Below are 22,742 nucleotides of genomic sequence, written 5' to 3' on the forward strand. Positions count from 1 at the left end.
GATCGTACTTTTTGGAGAAATGTCCTCTGGTCTGATGAAACAAAAATAGAACTGTTTGGCCATAATGACCATCGTAATGTTTGGAGGAAAAAGGGGGATGCTTGCAAGCCGAAGAACACCATCCCAACCGTGACGCACGGGGGTGACAGCATCATGTTGTGGGGGTGATTTTCTGCAGGAGCGACTGGTGCACTTCACAAAATAGATGGCATCCTTAGGCAGGAAAATTATGTGGATATACTGAAGGAACATCTCAAGACATCAGTCAGGAAGTTAAACCTTGGTCGCAAATGGGTCTTCCAAAGGGACAATGACCCCATGCATAATTCCAAAGTTGTGGCAAAATGGCTTAAGGACAACAAAGTCAAGGTATTGGAGTGGCCATCACAAAGCCCTGACCTCAATCCTATAGAACATTTGTGGGCAGAACTGAAAAAGTGTGTGCGAGCAAGGAGGCCTACAAACCTGACTCAGTTACACCAGCTCTGTCAGAAAGAATGGGCCATAATTCACCCAACTTATTGTGGGAAGCTTGTGGAAGGCTACTCTAAATGTTTGACCCAAGTTAAACAATATAAAGGCAATGCTACCAAATACTAATTAAGTGTATGTAAACTTCTGACCCACTGGGAATGTGTTGAAAGAAATAAGCGCTGAAATAAATCATTCTCTCTACTATTATTCTGTCATTTCACATTCTTAAAATAAAGTGGAGATCTTAACTGATCTAAGACAGGGAATTTTTACTGGGGTTAAATGTCAGGAATTGTGAAAAACTCAGTTTAAATGTATTTGGCTAAGGTGTATGTGAACTTCCGACTTCAACTGTATATATGAGGCCATACAGAGGAGGATTTGGCTGTGATCAATCATTTAAAAGGAATAAACATAGACTGCAGGAAAACACTGTCCCAGGAGAGACGATGCAGAGACATCCATCTCTCTTTGCCTACAATCAATCTCGCTCTCTCTCTCTTCCTTTGCCATATCACCACACTCCTTCATTCTTCCCTCACATCAGCCCCCTTTCCCCATTCTCTGCCCACTTCATTTCCATTTTTATTTTAAATCTCCGTCCTTATCTGGGTTATATCAGGGAACTGCAGGCTTCCTGCAATCATAGTTGAATCAATTGAAAACCACTCAAGCCCTTAGTTTCACATCCCCTCCTCTCATCTCCCCTTCGGCCATGTAGTGTGGATGTCCCATATGTACAGGACTCTGTGACAGGGTGTGTCTGTCTGACTCTCATTCTCTCTCTTGCTCTCTCTGCCTCTGTGTCCATCCTACAGAAGGCAGTGATAACCCACGTGTCTCCAGACATCCTGTATCTGTTCAGAGTCCAGGCAGTGTGCCAGAGAGACCTACGCAGTGACTTCAGCCAGACACTGCTCTTCAGCGGTAACCACACAACACACCATAACACAGCATATACAGTACAGCCCTATGGATGGAGTCACATAATCCTAAGTACTAAGGACAAACACTTGTCTTTGTTCCAAAACATGTGTAATATTTTCCTCTGTTTGGTCTTCCAGCTAACACCACCAGGATATTTGAGGGAACACGGATAGTGAAAACTGGAATGGTGAGTAAAGTACAGATCATTTGTCTTGTCCAGAAGATGGCAGCATAACAATTTATTTTGTGATGATCCAACATGATTTGATATGGCATGATTCTAACTCTCTCTCTCTCTCACTTTCTCTCTCGTTTTCTCCACCTCCTTCCCTCTCCCCCTCTCTTTCCTCTTTCCCCCAGCCCACCGTCTCCCCAGCCTCCTCGGCGGACATGGCTCCTATCAGCTCCGGCTCCTCCACCTGGACCTCCTCTGGCCTCCCCTTCTCCTTTGTCTCCATGGCTACGGGGGGTATCGGCCCATCCTCCAGCGGCAGTCAGGCCACGGTGGCATCGGTGGTGACCAGCACACTGCTGGCCGGCCTGGGCTTCAGCGGAGGGGTCATCTCTTCCCTGCCTGGCTCTCTCTGGCCCACCCAGGCCCCTGCAGCCAGCCCTGGGTCTAATCCTGGCCCGGGTCCCATCCCCAGCCGCCAGCCTGCCCAGTCCCAGGCCTCCACTGAGCTCCCTACAGCCCGTCAGGGTGGTTCTGACACGGACACCCCCACAGCGGAGGAGGAGGCAGGGGTGGACAGGGAGGCCGAGGGGGAGGAGGGAGAGGAAGAGAAGGATGAAGGGGAAGACGACAGGAGGAAGAAGAATAACAAGACAGCGCCTGATGAGGTGGAGACAAAGATGAACAGCACCGTGGTCAAAGTGCCCTCCGCCTATGTCCCTACCCCCACAGCCAAAGAGAAAGGACAGGGGCAGGGAGAGCCTGTGGCTAACAGCACCACTGTGCCTCCCAGTGTAGGAGAGGACCAACTTTTTAGAGTGGACAGTAGCTCAGGGCCCACGGTGCAGCCAAAGAAGGACACAGCAGAGAGAGAGATGCAGATTCCTCAGAGCCCAACACGCTCCCCAAAGACTGGTGGGGAGGAGAAGAGCCTTTGGCCTTTCTCTGTCCACACTGGTGAGTAGAACTCTCTGTATAACCCATATCATTTCCCTCTTTTTAGCACAACTACACTGAACAAAATTATACACGCAACATGCAACAATTTCAAAGATTTTACTGAGTTACTGTTCATATAACGAAATCTGTCAATTGAAATAAATTAATTTGGCAATAATCTATGGATTTCACATGACTGGGAGTACAAATAGGCATCAGTTGGTCACAGATACCTTTAAAAAAAATATCGGATGCAGCGCGACACATCTCCTTTGCATAGAGTTGATCAGGCTGTTGATTGTGGCCTGTGAAATGTTGTTCCACTCCTCTTCAATGGCTGTGCGAAGTTGCTGGATATTGGAGAGAACTGGAACATGCCGTCGATCCAGAGCATCCTAAACATGCTCAATAGGTGACATGTCTGGTGAGAATGCAGGCCATGGATGAACTGGGTCATTTTCAGCTTCCAGGAATTGTGTACAGATCCTTGCAACATGGGGACGTGCATTATCACGCTGAAACGTGAGGTGATGAAGGCGGATGAATGGCACAACAATGGGCCTCAGGATCTCATCACGGTATCTCTGGGAATTGAAATTCCCATTTATAAAATGCAATTGTGTTCGTTGTCCGTAGAAATAGGCTTTTTGTGGCTATGAAACATTTCTGGGATCTTTTATTTCAGCTCATGAAACATAGGACCAACACTTTACATGTTGCATTTATATTTTTGTTCAGTATAGTTGTACACTGGAGATATTTAACACAATATTTAGACCTATATAATGTCATTTTAGTTTTCTGGTTCACCCTTACCACAGGCTGTGTTATTATATATATATATATATATATATATATATATATAATCTGCATATCAACAGTAAATATGAGACAGGCAGGGCCTATTTTAAACATTAGCCTTGGGACCAGCCCCAGCTTCAGTATGTGGCAATAGACTGAGACAAATAACTACATTTCTGAGTGCCACCATAATATCACACAGAGCGAGCCCTAGAGAAAGTAATGGAACTATTCTACAGCCCGAGGTGCCATTACCTAGCCCGAGGTGCCATTACCTAGCCCGAGGTGCCATTACCTAGCCCGAGGTGCCATTACCTAGCCCGAGGTGCCATTACCTAGCCCGAGGTGGCATTACTTAGCCCGAGGTGCCATTACCTAGCCCAAGGTGCCATTACCTAGCCTGAGGTGCCATTAGTTTGGGGCATGCTCTGAGGCATATTTTCAAGACCAAACTGCCTGCCTACCAGCCAGGAATAAAACTGAAAAAGTAAAGCAGGGTATTTGTTTCATGAATAACAAAGTGTTTGTCAATGCTCTCTTATAAATGTCCTTATTCATTCTGAATAACATTTTTTAGATGAGTCGTGCTCCAAGCCTCAGGGTAAACCTAGTCACTTACTGTCATTGTAAATAAGAATTTGTTCTTAACTGACTTGCCTAGGTAACTAAAATACAATAAAATAAACTCACCCTACTGATGAAGCCATCACACTGAAATAAATGTATGCTGCCCTACCAAGCAAAAAGACAGTAACTGCTCATTTGGTCGAAAATGAGTTAATGTCATTTTTGATACATTAAATACATGCTTAATCATGTGGACAAGTATCCTGCCTCTATTGTACTGTGTTTTGAAGAAAACTGGGGTGATTTTAGCAGTAACTGCATAAAGTTACTGTGAAACCAAGGTAAATAAAAGCCATTTTTCTCTGTTCCACACTGTGAGCAGTTACTGCCTTTTTGCTTGGTAGAGCAGTATAAATATATAAATAGTGGAGCTAAACAGTTTTTTCTGAAGTGGAATTGGTTGTTTGAAGGCTGAAGCTTCCATGAGTGGCCCAAATAATCTGAATAATCTCACTTTGATTTGACTTTTGTGTGTTAAAGTGTTTTTGGAGTAGATGTCTGACACATCCTCTGTGTATGTCTCCCATTCCACCCCTCCACCTTTCCAGACAGAACTAGTGTGTCCAACATGACCCGCAGCTCTCACCCTGGGGTGGGCAGGATGGAGTGGATCGTCCCCCTGGTGGTGGTCTCAGCCCTCACCCTGCTCTGCCTCGTCATGCTACTGGCTGTCCTGGTCTACTGGAGGTATTATATATTACGTTATATTATTATATTACTGGGTTACTAACCCTAACTCCTACTGACCCCTGGTGGTGGTCTCAGCCCTCACCCTGCTCTGCCTCGTCATGCTACTGGCTGTCCTGGTCTACTGGAGGTATTATATATTACGTTATATTATTATATTACTGGGTTACTAACCCTAACCCCTACTGACCCCTGGTGGTGGTCTCAGCCCTCACCCTGCTCTGCCTCGTCATGCATGCTAGGTGTGTGTGCATTTTCCAGACCCCACCATGTAAAAAAAGTTATATAATCAAAGGCCAATGTTTACTTTTTTAATTGAGTCTATGGCAGTCCATTACAAATCCGTTTGACAGTAGTGTTGACAGTATTTCAATCTGAAGGAAGTATGCCTTCGGAAAGTGTTCACACCTTTTTCCACATTTTGTTGTGTTACAGCCTGAATTTAAAATATATTTTGGGGGGGTCACTGACCTACACACAGTAAGTACCCCATAATGTCAAAGTGGAATTATGTTTTATTTTTTTATTTTCTGTAAGGTCCCTCATTCGAGCAGTGAATTTCAAACACATTCAACCTCAAAGACCAGGGAGGTTTTCCAATGCCTTGCAAAGAAGAGCACCTATTGGTAGATGGTTAAAATACAAAAAGCATACATTGAATAACCCTTCATGCATTGTGAAGTTATTAATGAGAATTTGGATAGTGTATCAATACACCAAGTCACTACAAAGATACATGCAGTTGCCGGAGAGGAAGGAAACAGCTAATGGATTTCACCATGAGGCCAATGGTAACATAAACAGTTACAAAATGTAATGGCTGTGATAGGAGAAAAGAAAACATGCATCCTGTTTGCGACAAGGCACTAAAGTGATCCTGCAAAAAATGTGGCAAAGCATTTAACTTTTTGTCCTGAATACAAAGTGTAATGTTTGGGGCAAATCCAATACATTACATTACTCTCCATATTTTCAAGCATAGTAGTGGCTGCAACATATTATGGGTATGCTTGTAATCGTTAAGGAATGGAGCTAAGCACAGGCAAAATCCTAGAGGAAAAACTAGTTCAGTCTGCTTTCCAACAGACACTGGGAGATGGATTCACCTTTCAGCAGGACAATAACCTAAAACACAAGGCCAAATTTACACTGGAGTTGCTTACCAAGAAGACAGTGAATGTTCCTGAATGGCCGAGTTACAGTTTTGATGGCAAGACCTGAAAATGGTTGTCTAGCAATGATCAACAACCAATTTGACAGAGCTTGAATAATTTTTTAAAGAATAATGGGGAAATGTTGCACATCCAGGTGTGGAAAGCTCTTAGAAACTTACCCAGAAAGACTCACAGCTGTAATCACTGCCAAATCTGGTTCAACAAAGTATTTACTCAGGGATGTGAATATGTTTTCACTTTGTCATTATGGGGTATTGTGTGTAGATAGTTGAGAATGTTTTTTTAATTTTATCCATTTTGAATTCAAGCTGTGACACAAAAAAATGTGGAATAAGTCCAGGGGTATGAATAATTTCTGAAGGCACTGTACGTGTTTCTTTTAGTGATGGGATCATAGTATTTTGTATCTTAAATAGTTCAAAAGATAGAGCACATTTGTAGGAAGAAAACAGAAGCCGCTCTGTTTGTTACAACCTCATCTAACAGAAACCACTACAGTGGGGCAAAAAAGTATTTAGTCAGCCACCAATTGTGCAAGTTCTCTCACTTAAAAAGATGAGAGAGGCCTGCAATTTTCATCATAGGTACACGTCAACTATGACAGACAAAATGAGGGAAAAGAATCCAGAAAATCACATTGTAGGATTTTTAATGAATTTATTAGCAAATTATGGTGTAACAAACAGAAACCACTGTTTGTTACAACCTCATCTAACAAAAACCGCTCTGTTTATTACTACCTCATCTAACAGAAACCGCTATGTTTATTACAACCTCATCTAACAGAAAGAAACCACTCTGTTTGTTACAACCTCATCTAACAGAAACCACTATGTTTATTACTACCTCATCTAACAGAAACCACTATGTTTATTACTAACTCATCTAACAGAAACCGCTATGTTTATTACAACCTCATCTAACAGAAACCACTCTGTTTGTTACAACCTCATCTAACAGAAACCACTATGTTTATTACTACCTCATCTAACAGAAACCACTATGTTTATTACTACCTCATCTAACAGAAACCACTATGTTTATTACTACCTCATCTAACAGAAACCACTATGTTTATTACAACCTCATCTAACAGAAACCACTATGTTTATTACAACCTCATCTAACAGAAACCACTCTGTTTGTTACAACCTCATCTAACAGAAACCACTATGTTTATTACTACCGCGTCTTTTCTCTCGCGACCCCATTTCCAAATCGGGCGACCTCACATGGTGTCGCGACCCCTAGTTTGGGAAACAGCTCAGAAGAATTGTAGTGTCATTAACATATTTTTGGTTTGCCACTATAAGACAATCAAAGCCTTCGCAGGGCAGCACCATGTTGTCATGCATTCATCTCATCCACTCATCCACTTCCAGTGATGAGGCCCCTTTTATCTCCTCATCCCCACTGCTCTGCTCAGTCACAGCTGTCAGTTAACCCTCTTTAACCAGAGGTACAGATAGCACTCCTACCTCACACGACATCACACTGGCTCTTGACCCTAGCTGACCTCACAGACACACACTCTTGGAGTGGGGTGACCTATCCTCTTGTCCCCTCGGGAGTTTCCGGCCCATCTGCTGTTCTGTCCTGTGTGTGCGTGCATTTTTGCATGCTGCTGGCCACCAGGAACCTACTTGGTGGAAGATGACTGGTATTTTGGCAGCCCTCCCTCTCTCTCGCTCCTTTTCCCCCTTCCTCCTCTCTCTTTCCCTCTCTCCTCCCTCCCTCTCTCCTCCTCCTCCCTCCCTCTCTCCTCCCCCCTCCCTCTCTTTCTAAATCCACTCCCGTCTCCCTTCCCCCTCCCGTCTCCCTCTCTCCCTCCCTCACGCTCTCCTCCCCCTTCTTCCTCCCTCCTCCCACATCGCTATCACACTCCTCTCTGCAGGGGGGCCAGCCAATAGGGGCCATGGTGCCGGGAGAGGGCCCAGCTGTGTGTTCATGTGTTCATCTGCAGTGTGACACACACACACACACACACACACACACACACACACACACACACACACACACACACAGACTTTCTCTCAGCCTCAGTAATTACACAGGCCAGGCCAGGCTAACAGCTGGCTGCATGTGCTGCCTAATGAGCTATACAGCACAATGGGATCATTACTAGAAATCTGTGTTTAATGCTTTATGTATTTATGCAGCTCTGCATTGAGCTGTTTCATTGAAGCAAAGGCTTGGCCCGATTTGACAGATTCTGTGTGTGTGTGCATTGCTAGACATGACTGCCTTGTTGACCTGATAGCCAGCGAGGTGAGACAAGTAGTCTCAACAACAGCACACATGCAGAAACATTATTGTGTAAGGGGAAGCTGGTTTGATGTTGACAATGTGGTTTTCTGTGTGCCAAATACACCAGATATTGTTGTTGTGGGGGGGCAGGCGGAGGTGCTCATTTTATGGCTTCATGGAGAAGGCTTTTGCCGAGAAGCTGCTTAAATACCAGCCCCTCGTGGCATGCTTGGAGAGCCTCGGGTGTAGGTACAAGCTGGTGGCGCTGATCTTTGGCAGACTCCTTTGGCAGACTCGGCCACGTACACAGGCTTGCGGCGCGTGGCCTCCAGATTGCGGGCCTGCTTTGTTTCAGCTTCTCCAAGCAGCCTAGCTGATTGGAGAAGGAGGTGCTTTCTGTACACATCAAATTCAAATCAAATTAATTTATAAAGCCCTTTTTACATCAGCCGATGTCACAAAGTGCTATACAGAAACCCAGCCTAAAACCCCAAACAGCAAGCAATGCAGGTGTAGAAGCACAGTGGCTAGGAAAAACTCCCTAGGAAGGCAGGAACCTAGGAACAAACCTAGAGAGGAACCAGGCTATGAGGGGTGACCAGTCCTCTTCTGGCTGTGCCGGGTGGAGATTATAACAGGACATGGCCAAGATGTTCAAACGTTCATAGATGACCAGCAGGGTCAAGTAATAATAATCACAGTAGTTGTAGAGGGTGCAACAGGTCAGCACCTCAGGAGTAAATGTCAGTTTGGCTTTTCATAGCTTTAGCGTTAGAGACAGCAGGTGCGGTAGAGAGAGAGAGTCAAAAACAGCAGGAACTGAACAAGATAGCACGTCAGGTGAACAGGTCAGGGTTCCATAGCCATAGGGGGTTCCATAGCCATAGGGAGAACAGTTGAAACTGGAGCAGCAGCATGACCAGGTGGACTGGGGACAGCAAGGAGTCATCAGGCCAGGTAGTCCTGAGGCATGGTCCCAGGGCTTAGGACCTCTGGGATGGGAGGGAGAGGGGGAGAGAGAGAGAATTAGAGGGAGCGTACTTAAATTCACACAGGACACCAGATAAGACAGGAGAAATACTCCAGACATAACACTGACCCTTGCACACCGACACAAACTATTGCAGCATAAATACTGGAGGCTGAGACAGGAGGGGTCGGGAGACACTGTGACCCCGTCCGACGATACCCCCGGACAGGGCCAAACAGGCAGGATATAACCCCCACTTTGCCAAAGCACAGCCCCCACACCCTACAGAGACCTTTTAAATGTGTGTGTGTGTGTGTGTGTGTGTGTGTGTGTGTGTGTGTGTGTGTGTGTGTGTGTGTGTGTGTGTGTGTGTGTGTGTGTGTGTGTGTGTGTGTGTGTGTGTGTGTGTGTGTGTGTGTGCGCACGTTTGTCTTGGAGTGTCAGTGTAAGTATGTGTGAGTGTGTGGGTAGAGTCCAGTGAGTGTCCGGGTAGCCGTTTGATTAACTGTTCAGCAGTCTTATGGCTTGGGGGTAGAAGCTGTTGTTGGATGCCAAGCAGTTGCCATACCAAGCGGTGATGCAGCCAGTCAAGATGCTCAAACTTAATGATGGTGTTAGAGTCGTACGCAGCCACAGAGCCATGGGTGAAGAGGGAGTACAGGAGGGGACTGAGGGGCCCCTGTGTTGAGTGTCAGCATTGCGGATGTGTTATTGCCTACCCTCACCACCTGGGGGTGGCCCGTCAGGAAGTCCAGGATCCAGTTGCAGAGGGAGGTGTTCAGTCCCAGGGTCCTGAGCGTAGTGATGAGCTCTGAGGGCATTATGGTGTTAAACGCTGAGCTGTAGTCAATGAACAGCCTCCTCACATAGGTGTTTCTCTTATCCAGAGGGCAGTGTGGAGTGCAATAGGGATAGCGTCTGTGGATCTGTTGGGACGGTATGCGAATTGGAGTGAGTCCAGGGTGTCTGGGATGATGGTGTTGATGTGAGCCATGACCAGCCTTTCAAAGCATTTCATGGCTACAGATGTGAGTGCTACGGGGCGATAGTTATTTATGTAGGTTACCTTGGCGTTCATGGGCACAGGGACTATGGTGGTCTGCTTAAAACATGTAGGTATTACAGACTGGGTCAGGGAGACATTGAAAATGTAATTGAAGACACTTGCCAGCTGGTCAGAGTACCCATCCTGGTAATCCATCTGGCCCCGCAGTCTTGTGAATGATAACCTGTTTTAAAGGTCTTATTCGGCTAGGGCGAGCGAGATCACAGTCGTCCGGAACAGCTGGTGCTCTCATGCATAGTTCAGTATTGCTTGCCTCGAAGAGCGTATAAAGTAAACATTTTACTTTTTTAAATTTAACTTGGCAAGTCAGTTAAGAACAAATTCATATTTACAATGACAGCCTACCCCGCCAAACCTGGACGATGCTGGGCCAGTTGTGTGCCGCCCTATGAATCACATGTGATTCAGCCTGGATTTGAACCAGAGACTGTAGTGACGCCTCTTGCACTGAGATGCAGTGCCTTAGACCGCTGTGCCACTCGTCTGGTAGGTTTGTGTAACTGGGCAGTTTGTGGCTGCGTTCCCCTTTGTAATCCGTGGTGGTTTGCAAGCCCTGCCACATCCGATGAGCGTCAGAGCCGGCGCAGTAGGATTTGATTTTAGTCCTGTATTGATGCTTTGCCTGTTTGATGGCTCATCGGAGGTCGTAGCAGGATTTCTTATAAGCGTCTGAATTAGTGTCCCATTCCTTGGAAGCAGCAGCTCTAGCCTTTAGCTCGGTGTGGATGTTGCCTGTAATACATGGCTGCTGGTTGGATTATATATATATATGGTCACTGTCGGGACGACGCCGTCGATGCACTTACCTATGAAGCCGGTGACTGATGTGGTAAATACCTCAATGTTATCGGATGAATCCCAGGAACAAATTCCATTCTGTGCTAGCAAAACAGTCCTGTAGTGTAGCATCTGCTTCATCTGACCACTTCCGTATTGAGCGTGTCACTGGTACTTTCTGTTTGAGTTTTTGCTTCTATGCAGGAATCAGGAGGATAGAGTTATGGTCAGATTTGCCAAATGGAGTGCGGGGGAGAGCTTTGTATGCGATTCTGTGTAGAGTAAAGTTGGTCTAGAGTTTTGTCGGCTCTGGTTGCACAGGTGACATGCTGGTAAAAATGGGTGAAATGTATTTTAGTTTCCCTGCATTAAAATCCCCGGCCACTAGGAGCAACACATCTGTTTGCTTATGGCCCTATACAGCTCGTTGAGTGCTGCCTTGGTACCAGCACTCTCTCCATCCTCCCTCTCCTCTCATCTCTTTCTTACACTCCCCCATCCCTACTGACAGAAGGGAAGGAGACAATGGGGAGATTAAAATACATTTTTCAGAAAAGAGCTATTCCTAATGGAGTTATGCAAACATGGTCGTCATTAATTCAGCATCACTTTTTTTTTCATTTTTCAGTACAGCGAATATTGTGGTCACTTATTAGATCCAATGTTATTTTTCATCCCGAGACTCAATTTCATGACTCTATTGTCTCAATAGGTTATATTGTTGTTGGTTCACAGTAGATCTGAGTTATGCATCAAAACGTTATTAAGACAATATTTGCTTTTAAAGGGGAGGGCTCCATCTGGAGGGCTTGAGGACATGGTTAGAGGGAGCTCACATATGTCACACAGAGGTTTAAAGGGGAAAATGATGACTATATATAACTCCGGTAGGAGAGAGTGATTCTCAGTATCCATTCTGTCAGCGGTTGCTAGGGAAAAAGGTAGGCTAGTCTGTTTGGAGGATAATTTTGTAAGTCTGTTTGGAGGATAACTTCTTTCCATACATCCCACCCTCTCTGTTTCTGAATGAGCCCCCCCTCCCCCCTTTAGATGGGGTTCCCCCTCCCCCGGTGTAAGGGAGGTGTTGAACGGCTGGTTAGTTAGCTAGCCACACCACACCTTCTCCCTCAGGGAGTCATTAGCCTGGGGGGCAGGGGTGGAGGGGGGCAGGGGAGACCCCTCCCCTCATATCTTCAATCTCTCGGTTTCTTTATTTCCCTCTCGATTCAATTCATTTCTTTCTCTCTGTCTTTCCCTCTCTCTCTCACTCTCTGCCTCCCTCCCCCTCTCTTTCTGCAAATGCTTTTAGGCCACTCTCTCCTATTTTATTTTCCTTCATCTCTCGACAAGAATGACCAGCATCTGCTCTCTCCTCTGCATCAAGTACAGGTAGGTAGGGGAATGTCAGTAGACATACTGGTAGGGGGAACGTCAGTAGACATACTGGTAGGGGGAACGTCAGTAGACATACTGGTAGGGGGAACGGCAGTAGACATACTGGTAGAGGGAACGTCAGTAGACATACTGGTAGGGAGAACGTCAGTAGACATACTGGTAGGGGAACGTCAGTAGACATACTGGTAGGGTAACATCAGTAGACACACTGGTAGGGGGAATGTCAGTAGACATACTGGTAGGGGGAACATCAGTAGACATACTGGTAGGGGGAACATCAGTAGACATACTGGTAGGGTAACATCAGTAGACATACTGGTAGGGGGAACATCAGTAGACATACTGGTAGGGTAACATCAGTAGACATACTGGTAGGGGGAACATCAGTAGACATACTGGTAGGGGGAACGTCAGTAGACATACTGGTAGGGGGAATGTCAGTAGACATACTGGTAGGGTAACATCAGTAGACATACTGATAAGTTGGGTGACATTTCAAAATGCTTCTGACAAAATGCGAGCTTTAGAGAAATATGCCTAGACTAGAGACTAGCTAGTCATTGTGCTTGTGTACATGTTGTAGGCAGAGAGAGACTGCCAGGGCTCTTTCTAGTCCTGCTGTTTGTTATGTAGCAGTAGGAGTCATGGGCCAAGGCTCATAAATGCCATTTAGCAGACGCTTTTAACCAAAGTGACTAATGGTCATGCGTGCATGCAGTTTATATGGTCAGCTCACTGTATGTGTTTACAGGAGGCTGTATGTGTTTACAGGGGGCTGTGCGTGTTTAGTTTACAGGAGGCTGTGTGTGTTTAGATTACAGGAGGCTGTGCATGTTTACACGGGGCTGTGCGTGTTTACAAGAGGCTGTGCGCGTTTACAGAAGGCTATGCGCGTTTACAGAAGGCTGTGTGTGTGTGTGCGTGTACCTTATTCCAGCATGGTGTTGTTGTGTGCTCTGGTGATCATCATCTATTGAGTCATTACTGTGTGGGCGGCAGGAAATCTAGTGGTTAAGAGCGTTGGGTCAGTAACTAAAAGGTCGCTGGTTCGTATCCCCGAGCCAACTATGTGAAAAATCTGCCGACGTGCCCTTGAGCAAGGCTCTGAACCCTATTTGCTCCCCTAAGTTGCTCTAGATAAGAGTGTCTGCTAAATTACTAAAATGTCAAATGTAAATAACATCAGCAGGCTTGTAAATAGGGCTGGTTCTAACCACCCTGGGGCTTTTACCTGTAATGTAACTGGCAGCTCTGTCTGTGTAATTATATTCACCATCTTGCTGTTAACAACAACCTGAGAATGATGACGATATGTTGTGTTAATACTAGAGGTCTTCACGGGTCCAAAAAGTTGGACCCGTTCTGAAATGGACCTGGGGCTTTCCCACCTGGACCCGATATGCATAAATAAATGTTTTTAAATATAGAGAACTGTTACGAACGGACCAGAGGAAAACTACACCTGTTCCCTATAGACCTGGTCCGATCCAGATTCGGGCCTATCCGAGTGCCAATTTGTGTTAGCGAAAACAGATACAATGATGTCATTATGATGACAATTGTGTACGGGAAGGACCAAACAGGCATGAGAGACAATTGATTAGGGTGCAGTGCAATTATTAGGCGGTTTATTTTGGCAAACTTGTGTTTTTTACAAAGTCAGAGAAATCAATAACCATAGTGCATAAAAATAGTATTCCTTATGCAGATTCTGTTGCAAAACTTTTCTTAGATGGAATTAAATGAAGAAGAACCTACAGTTGAAGTTGGAAATTTACAAATATAGCCAAATACATTTAAACTCAGTTTTTCACAATTCCTAACATTTAATCCTAGTAAAAATTCCCTGTCTTAGGTCAGTTAGGATCACCACTTTATTTAAGAATGTGAAATGTCAGAATAATAGTAGAGAGTGATTTATTTCAGCTTTTATTTCTTTCATCACATTCCAGTGGGTCAGAAGTTTACATACACTCAATTAGTATTTGGTAGCATTGCCTTTAAATTGTTTAACTTGGGTCAAACGTTTCGGGTAGCCTTCCACAAGCTTCCCACATAAGTTGGGTGAATTTTGGCCCATTATTCCTCCTGACAGAGCTGGTGTACCTGAGTCAGGTTTGTAGGCCTCCTTGCTCGCACAAACTTTTTCAGTTCTGCCCACAAATTTTCTATAGGATTGAGGTCAGGGCTTTGTGATGGCCACTCCAATACCTTGACTTTGTTGTCCTTAAGCCATTTTGCCACAACTTTAGAAGTATGCTTGGGGTCATTGTCCATTTGTAATACCCATTTGCGACCAAGCTTTAACTTCCTGACTGATGTCTTGAGATGTTGCTTCAATATATCCACATACTTTTCCTGCCTCATGATGCCATCTATTTTGTGAAGTGCACCAGTCCCTCCTGCAGCAAAGCATCCTCACAACATGATGCTGCCACCCCCATGCTTCACGGTTGGGATGGTGTTCCTCGGCTTGCAACCCTCCCCCTTTTTCCTCCAAACATTACGATGGTCATTATGGCCAAACAGTTCTATTTTTGTTTCATCAGACCAGAGGACATTTCTCTAAAAAGTATGATCTTTGTGCCATGTGCAATTGCAAACCGTAGTCTGGCTTTTTTTATGGCGGTTTTGGAGCAGTGGCTTCATCCTTGCTGAGCGGCCTTTCGGGTTATGTCGATATAGGACTCGTTTTACTGTGGATATGGATACTTTTGGACACCAAGAAGAAGAACAAACCTGCTTGCGCCAAGAAACATGAGCAATGGACATTAGACCGGTGGAAATATGTTCTTTGGTCTGATGTGTCCAAATTTGAGATTTTTGGTTCCATCAAACGTCTCTTTGTGAGACGCAGAGTTGTTGAAAGGATGATCTCTGCATGTGTGGTTCCCACCATGAAGCATGGAAGAGGAGGTGTGATGGTGCTTTGCTGGTGACACTGTCTGTGATTTATTTAGAATTCAATGCACACTTAACCAGCATGGCTACCACAGGCTTATGCAGCAATACGCCAACCCATCTGGTTTGCACTTAGTGGGACTATAATTTGTTTTTCAACAGGACAATGACCCAAAACACACCTCCAAGCTGTGTAAGGGCTATTTGACCAAGAAGGAGAGTGATGGAGTGCTCCATCAGATGACCTGGCCTCCACAATCCCCCAACCTCAACCCAGTTGAGATGGTTTGGGATAAGTTGGACCGCAGAGTAAAGAAAAAGCAGCCAACAAGTGCTCAGCATATGTTGGAACTCCTTCAAGACTGTTGAAAAAGCATTCCAGGTGAAGCTGGTTGAGAGAATGCCAAGAGTGTGCAAAGCTGTCATCAAGGCAAAGGTTGGCTACACTGAAGAATCCAAAATATAAATATATTTGGATTTGTTTAACACTTTTTTGATTACTAAATCATTCCATATGTGTTAATTCATAGTTTTGATGTCTTCACTATTATTCTACAATGTATAAAATAGTAAAAATAAAGAAAAACCCTTGAATGAGTAGGTGTGTCCAAACTTTTGACTGGTACTGTATACATTTTAAATAGTAAATTCTAGCATAATATTTTAACTGTGAAAATCCATTCCCCCTATGCTGGACACAGTGTTGTAGTACTCGAGGTCCGGTCTTCAGACCACATATTGAGTATCTCGGTCTTGTCTCGGTGTTGGATACATTTGTATCCAGTCTTAACTCGGTCTCGGACAGTGAGGACTCCTAATTTCATAAGAATGAATTATTACCAGCTTCCTTTCAGTCAGCGCATAAAACTGCTTCGCCAGGCCAAATATATACTCTCCTTTCTTGAAACATGAATATCTGTTATAGACATGTTTGCACAGTGGTGAACCTATTGGCCTTCAGTGTGTGACGGGTTCGTGATTCTGTAAGGACAGCAACTGTAATACGAGCACACTCATGTAGGATAGTGCACTTTTTGTCTAACACAAAAGGACAGTAGTGGAGAGTATACGCAGGTATAAGCCGTATACACACTTTTTTCAATGGGCATTGCGTATACCGTAAATTCCGGACTATGAGCCGCAACTTTTTTCCCAGGCTTTGAACCTCGCAGCTTAAACAATGACGCGTGTAATATATGGATTTTTCCCGCTTTCAATTTTTTTTTGGTTGAAAAAACACATTCTGTGACGTGCTCAGTTTTTTGGCGGCATGAAGCTTTCATTAGACCAATGAAATTGCCGAACGGGTTAAGGTCAAACAACTTTTTTGTTTACTATTTAGATTAAATCGAGCGCTCTCAAACTTCCCATCATTCTGATTACGGTAGTCATTTTGTCACCCTCATCATGGCAAAGACACGGAGAAATGCATATGATGCAGCTTTCAAGTTGAAGGCGATTGATCTGGCTGTTGGAAAAGGAAATAGAGCTGCTGCACGGGAGCTTGGTCTTAATGAGTCGATGATAAGAGCTGCTGCACGGGAGTTTGGAAACAGCAGCGTGAGGAATTGACTCAGTGCAAAAAGACAACTACCGGTAAAGCTTACTGCAAATTATTTTTTTTTGTTACAAGCCGTGTTTCGTTAAAGCCTATTTATTTTTGTTACAAGCCATGTTTCGTTAAAGCCGATTTATTTTTGTTACAAGCCGTGTTTCGTTAAAGCCTGTGTAAAGTTAATTTGTTTCAATGTACCGGTAGGCAACTGCGGCTTATAGACATGTGCGGCTTATTTATGTTCAAAATATATTTATTTTTTTAATTCAGTGGGTGTGGCTTATATTCAGGTGCGCTTAATAGTCCGGAAATTACGGTACTCACTTCGTAATCCCTACTGATGCGTATCAAGGTAGTGTAGTGGAGGTGCACAACTTATCAATTATGTAGTACAATAGAGAAATCATGCACAAAGTAGCCTACACTATCTTAAAGCAAATGAAATATACTGCTCAAAAAAATAAAGGAAACACTTAAACAACACATCCTAGATCTGAATGAAAGAAATAATCTTATTAAATACTTTTTTCTTTACATAGTTGAATGTGCTGACAACAAAATCACACAATAATAATCAATGGAAATCCAATTTATCAACCCATGGAGGTCTGGATTTGGAGTCACACTCAAAATTAAAGTGGAAAACCACACTACAGGCTGATCCAACTTTGATGTAATGTCCTTAAAACAAGTCAAAATGAGGCTCAGTAGTGTGTGTGGCCTCCACGTGCCTGTATGACCTCCCTACAACGCCTGGGCATGCTCCTGATGAGGTGGCGGATGGTCTCCTGAGGGATCTCCTCCCAGACCTGGACTAAAGCATCCGCCAATTCCTGGACAGTCTGTGGTGCAACGTGGCGTTGGTGGATGGAGCGAGACATGATGTGCTCAATTGGATTCAGGTATGGGGAACGGGCGGGCCAGTCCATAGCATCAATGCCTTCCTCTTGCAGGAACTGCCGACACACTCCAGCCACATGAGGTCTAGCATTGTCTTGCATTAGGAGGAACCCAGGGCCAACCGCACCAGCATATGGTCTCACAAGGGGTCTGAGGATCTCATCTCGGTACCTAATGGCAGTCAGGCTACCTCTGGCGAGCACATGGAGGGCTGTGCGGCCCCCCAAAGAAATGCCACCCCACACCATGACTGACCCACCACCAAACCGGTCATGCTGGAGGATGTTGCAGGCAGCAGAACGTTCTCCACGGCGTCTCCAGACTCTGTCACGTCTGTCACGTCCTCAGTGTGAACCTGCTTTCATCTGTGAAGAGCACAGGGCGCCAGTGGCGAATTTGCCAATCTTGGTGTTCTCTGGCAAATGCCAAACGTCCTGCACGGTGTTGGGCTGCAAGCACAACCCCCACCTGTGGACGTCGGGCCCTCATACCACCCTCATGGAGTCTGTTTCTGACTGTTTGGGCAGACACATGCACATTTGTGGCATGCTGGAGGTCATTTTGCAGGGCTCTGGCAGTGCTTCTCCTGCTCCTCCTTGCACAAAGGCGGAGGTAGCGGTCCTGCTGCTGGGTTGTTGCCCTCCTACGGCCTCCTCCACGTCTCCTGATGTACTGGCCTGTCTCCTGGTAGCGCCTCCATGCTCTGGACACTACGCTGACAGACACAGCAAACCTTCTTGCCACAGCTCGCATTGATGTGCCATCCTGGATGAGCTGCACTACCTGAGCCACTTGTGTGGGTTGTAGACTCCGTCTCATGCTTCCACTAGAGTGAAAGCACCGCCCGCATTCAAAAGTGACCAAAACATCAGCCAGGAAGCATAGGAACTGAGAAGTGGTCTGTGGTCCCCACCTGCAGAACCACTCCTTTATTGGGGGTGTCTTGCTAATTGCCTATAATTTCCACCTGTTGTCTATTCCATTTGCACAACAGCATGTGAAATGTATTGTCAATCAGTGTTGCTTCCTAAGTGGACAGTTTGATTTCACAGAATTGTGATTGACTTGGAGTTACATTGTGTTGTTTAAGTGTTCCCTTTATTTTTTTGAGCAGTGTATATTCACATGTGTACCACACACGTAGCCTAGTTTCAGCGGAATATCATCTGCAGGCTGCAAGTGTGCAGATCTCAACTGGTTTTGGTATGAGCAGCTCACAGAAGAATGACATCGGTAGCCGGTAGGGAGGAAAGACGTTTCAACTTATGATATCTGCTAGTAAATGCTAACTAAGGCAACTGTGGACATGCAAACCAGGCATTGAAAATGGTTCGTCCAAAGTGTTGGTTAGTAGACTATTTGTGAAGCACAATATTGTCATCATGCGCTGTTTGCATCAGGGGGGTAGACATGGATAGGCCTGGGTGGACATGGGCCACTGGGGAACCAGGCCCTGACAGGCCGACCCAATAAGATTGATGTGGTTTAAGAATTGTTGTGGACTTAGACCATCACATTTCTGTCTTTTTTCTTGAACCAAAAAAATTGGAGAGTGGAAATCTGAAGAAGAAAAAATCTGAAAAAAAAAACAAACAATTAAATATAGGAAAACAGGATTTTTCACACAGGATGCCTTTCCTTCGCTGGGCGGGCCATTTGGGAACCTTTTGGCAAAATTAGAGTATACCCACTTCTTCCAGGCACCACTACATAGGGCCGATGGAAAGACAGCAGTCACACACAGCATGATGTTAACCTCTTGGGGCTAGGTGGGACGCTAGCGTGCCACCTGTGGTGCACTCCATCAACAGCAGGTGCATTTCAAGAGCGGCAAATTTGAATCCAAATAAATGTCAAAATTCAAATTTTTCAAAAATACAACTATGTTACACCATTTGAAAGATAAACATCTCCTTAATCTAACCACGTTTTACGATTTCAAAAAGGTTTTACGGCGAAAGCATAAATTTAGAGTATGTTAGGACAGTACATTTACAAGAGTTGTGTGTAATGTTTTGTCAAGTCAAAGACAGGGTCACCAAAACCATAAAACCAGCTAAAATGATACACTAACCTTTTACAATCTCCATCAGATGACACTCCTAGGACATTATGTTAGACAATGCATGCATTTTTAGTTCTATCAAGTTCATATTTATATACAAAAACAGCGTTTTACTATGGCATTGATGTTGAGGAAATCGTTTCCCTCCAATAACCGGCAGTCAAGTCAGCGTCAGAAATTAAATAATTAAAATTAGAAAACATTGGTAAAATATTATATTGTCATTTAAAGAATTATAGATTTACATCTTTTGAACGCAATCAACTTGCCAGATTTAAAAATAACCTTACTGGGAAATCACACTTTGCAATAATCTGAGCACTGTGCCCAGAAAAATACGCGTTGCGATACAGACTAGACGTCATGTTGGGGAGATCTAAAATCGAAAATACTATGTAAATAATCCATTACCTTTGATTCTCTTCATCAGATGTCACTTCCAGGTATCACAGGTCCATAACGAATGTAGTTTTGTTCAAAAAAGCTCATCATTTATGTCCAAAAATCTCCGTCTCGTTAGCACATGATGTAAGCCAGCCGGACTTCTCGTCATGAACGAGGGGAAAAAATATATTTCCGTTCGTTCAAACATGTCAAACGTTGTATAGCATAAATCATTAGGGCCTTTTTTAACCAGAACATGAATAATATTCAAGGTGGACGAATGCATAGCCTTTTATAACGTATTGGAACGAGGGTACCCAACATGAAGTAGCGCGCCAGGTGTCTAATGGGACATCACCGTTCCATGGCTCTTGTTCGGTCAGATCTCCCTCCAGAAGACTCAAAACACTTTGTAAAGGCTGGTGACATCTAGTGGAAGCAATAGGAAGTGCCAAAATATTCCTAAACCCCTGTGTTTTTCAATGGGAGAGGTTTAAAGTCAATACAACACATCAGGTATCCACTTCCTGTCAGAAAATGTCTCAGGGTTTTGCCTGCCAAATGAGTTCTGTTATACTCACAGACACCATTCAAACAGTTTTGGAAACTTTAGAGTGTTTTCTATCCATATATAATAAGTATATGCATATTCTAGTTACTGGGTAGGATTAGTAACCAGATTAAATCGGGTACATTTTTTTTATCCAGACGTGCAAATGCTGCCCCCTAGACCCAACAGGTTAAAGGATAAGGCATAAACTCCAACATAATAAGCCAGTAGCTCCCAATCATAAGAATACAAAAACACAACCAAATGTATAGGTTTTAAAGAGGTTTTAAAAATAGGTTATATTTGACTGAACGTTCCATGACGTACACTAAGGCATTCTTGGCAGAATAGATCGATGCAGTTCTATGCACAATTAATATAATTCACCAATACATTTCTTGGTAGTCCAGAAAATATTGTTATCAGGTTGTAAATCACAGCTGCCCTGGAACATTGTTTGCTGCCTCAATTCGGGATGCACTGTTTCAGTTTCAATGACTAAATATTCTGGACAAAAACGGACAAATGTAACTATCAAACAAACTAGCAAGGTCAATGATCACAAGTCAGTCATAACGTGGCTAATAGGCTAGCGTATCTATTTATGTAGCAAGCTAAAAACACAGAGCCTAACGTTAGATAGATAGCTCGCTAGCTACTGTAGATGCTAGGATGTCATGTCATGTCATTGGAGGAGTGGGTGAGTGACTGACTTTTTCCACTCATATCATTTTTGGTGGCTATACTGTACACAGCTAGAGATGCAGGTGTCATTTGGTTAGCTAGCAAGAACTTGAACGACTGTTATACAGTTAGCATATCTCTTGCGTTCGCATATTCACTCTGGCTATCTACTCTGTCTATCTACTCCGATTTCAGGAAAGCTGCAGAAGGACGAGGAGGCTACAATTTCCCATTGTTTATCACTGCAATTTTGACAGCCAACTAGCTGAAAGGGTTGAGAGGATTTATCTAATGTTCGTTCGTTATATTTAACTCATCTTTCTCTGGCTAGCATTAGTTGTTGATCTTTTTGTTGTTGATGTGCATAACCTTTTTAATGGTTGTTTGATCAAATGTGCAGTAAAGTTCCCAAATGTAAGAGGACTCCCGTGTTATCATATTTGCAGAAATCCATTCGGTCTTCCCTGTGGCTCAGTTCTTAGAGCATGGTGTTTGCAACGCCAGGGTTGTGGGTTCGATTCCCACGGGGGGCCAGTGCGAAAAAGAAAACAAATAATAATAATAAATGTATGAAATGAAAATGTATGCATTCACTACTGTAAGTCGCTCTGGATAAGAGCGTCTGCTAAATGACTAAAATGTAAGTGTATTGTGTGGCTTTTGGCGAATGTTTTGTAATGATCTAAAGTCTCGTTGTTGTAACTGCCTGTAAACACACAGTCCAGTTCAAAGTGAATGATGGCTGGCCCGTGTGGCAAATGGCTTGTCTCTATAAAAGGTCAGTCGTGGCCAAAAGTTTTGAGAATGACACAAATATTAATATCCACAAAGTTTGCTGTGTCAGTATCTTTAGATATTTGTCAAATGTTACTATGGAATACTGAAGTATAATTACAAGCATTTCATATGTGTCAGGCTTTTATTGACAATTACATGAAGTTGATGCAAAGAGTCAATATTTGCAGTGTTGACCCTTCTTTTTCAAGACCTCTGCAATCCGCCCTGGCATGCTGTCAATTAACCTCTGGGCCACATCCTGACTGATGGCAGCCCATTCTTGCATAATCAATGCTTGGAGTTTGTCAGAATTAGTGGGTTTTTGTTTGTCCACCCGCCTCTTGAGGATTGACCACATGTTCTCAATGGGATTAAGGTCTGGGGAGTTTCCTGGCCATGGACCCAAAATAACAATGTTTTGTTCCCCAAGCCACTTAGTTATCACTTTTGCCTTATGGCAAGGTGCTCCATCATGCTGGAAAAGGCATTGTTCGTCACCAAACTGTTCCTGGATGGTTGGGAGAAGTTTCTCTTGGAGGATGTGTTGGTACCATTCTTTATTCATGGCTGTGTTCTTAGGCAAAATTGTGAGTGAGTCCACTCCCTTGGCTGAGAAGCAACCCCACACATGAATGGTCTCAGGATGCTTTACTGTTGGCATGACACAGG

General features: G+C 44.1%; 1 protein-coding gene across 2 annotated transcripts in view; it reads left to right on the forward strand.

Moving 5' to 3' along the window:
- Positions 1–22,742, forward strand: part of LOC106583528 (receptor-type tyrosine-protein phosphatase gamma) — a 258,643-nt gene that overhangs the window by 216,681 nt on the left and 19,220 nt on the right. For both annotated transcript variants that reach the window (XM_045705290.2, XM_045705291.2), the window contains exons 10-13: positions 1,293–1,401; positions 1,539–1,588; positions 1,762–2,530; positions 4,489–4,627. In XM_045705290.2, the coding sequence (XP_045561246.1) occupies positions 1,293–1,401; positions 1,539–1,588; positions 1,762–2,530; positions 4,489–4,627 (1,067 nt within the window). The remainder of the gene's footprint in view (positions 1–1,292; positions 1,402–1,538; positions 1,589–1,761; positions 2,531–4,488; positions 4,628–22,742) is intronic.

This window comes from Salmo salar, chromosome 22 (genome assembly GCF_965601325.2).
Source record: "Salmo salar chromosome 22, fSalSal1, whole genome shotgun sequence".
Lineage (NCBI taxonomy): Eukaryota > Metazoa > Chordata > Actinopteri > Salmoniformes > Salmonidae > Salmo > Salmo salar.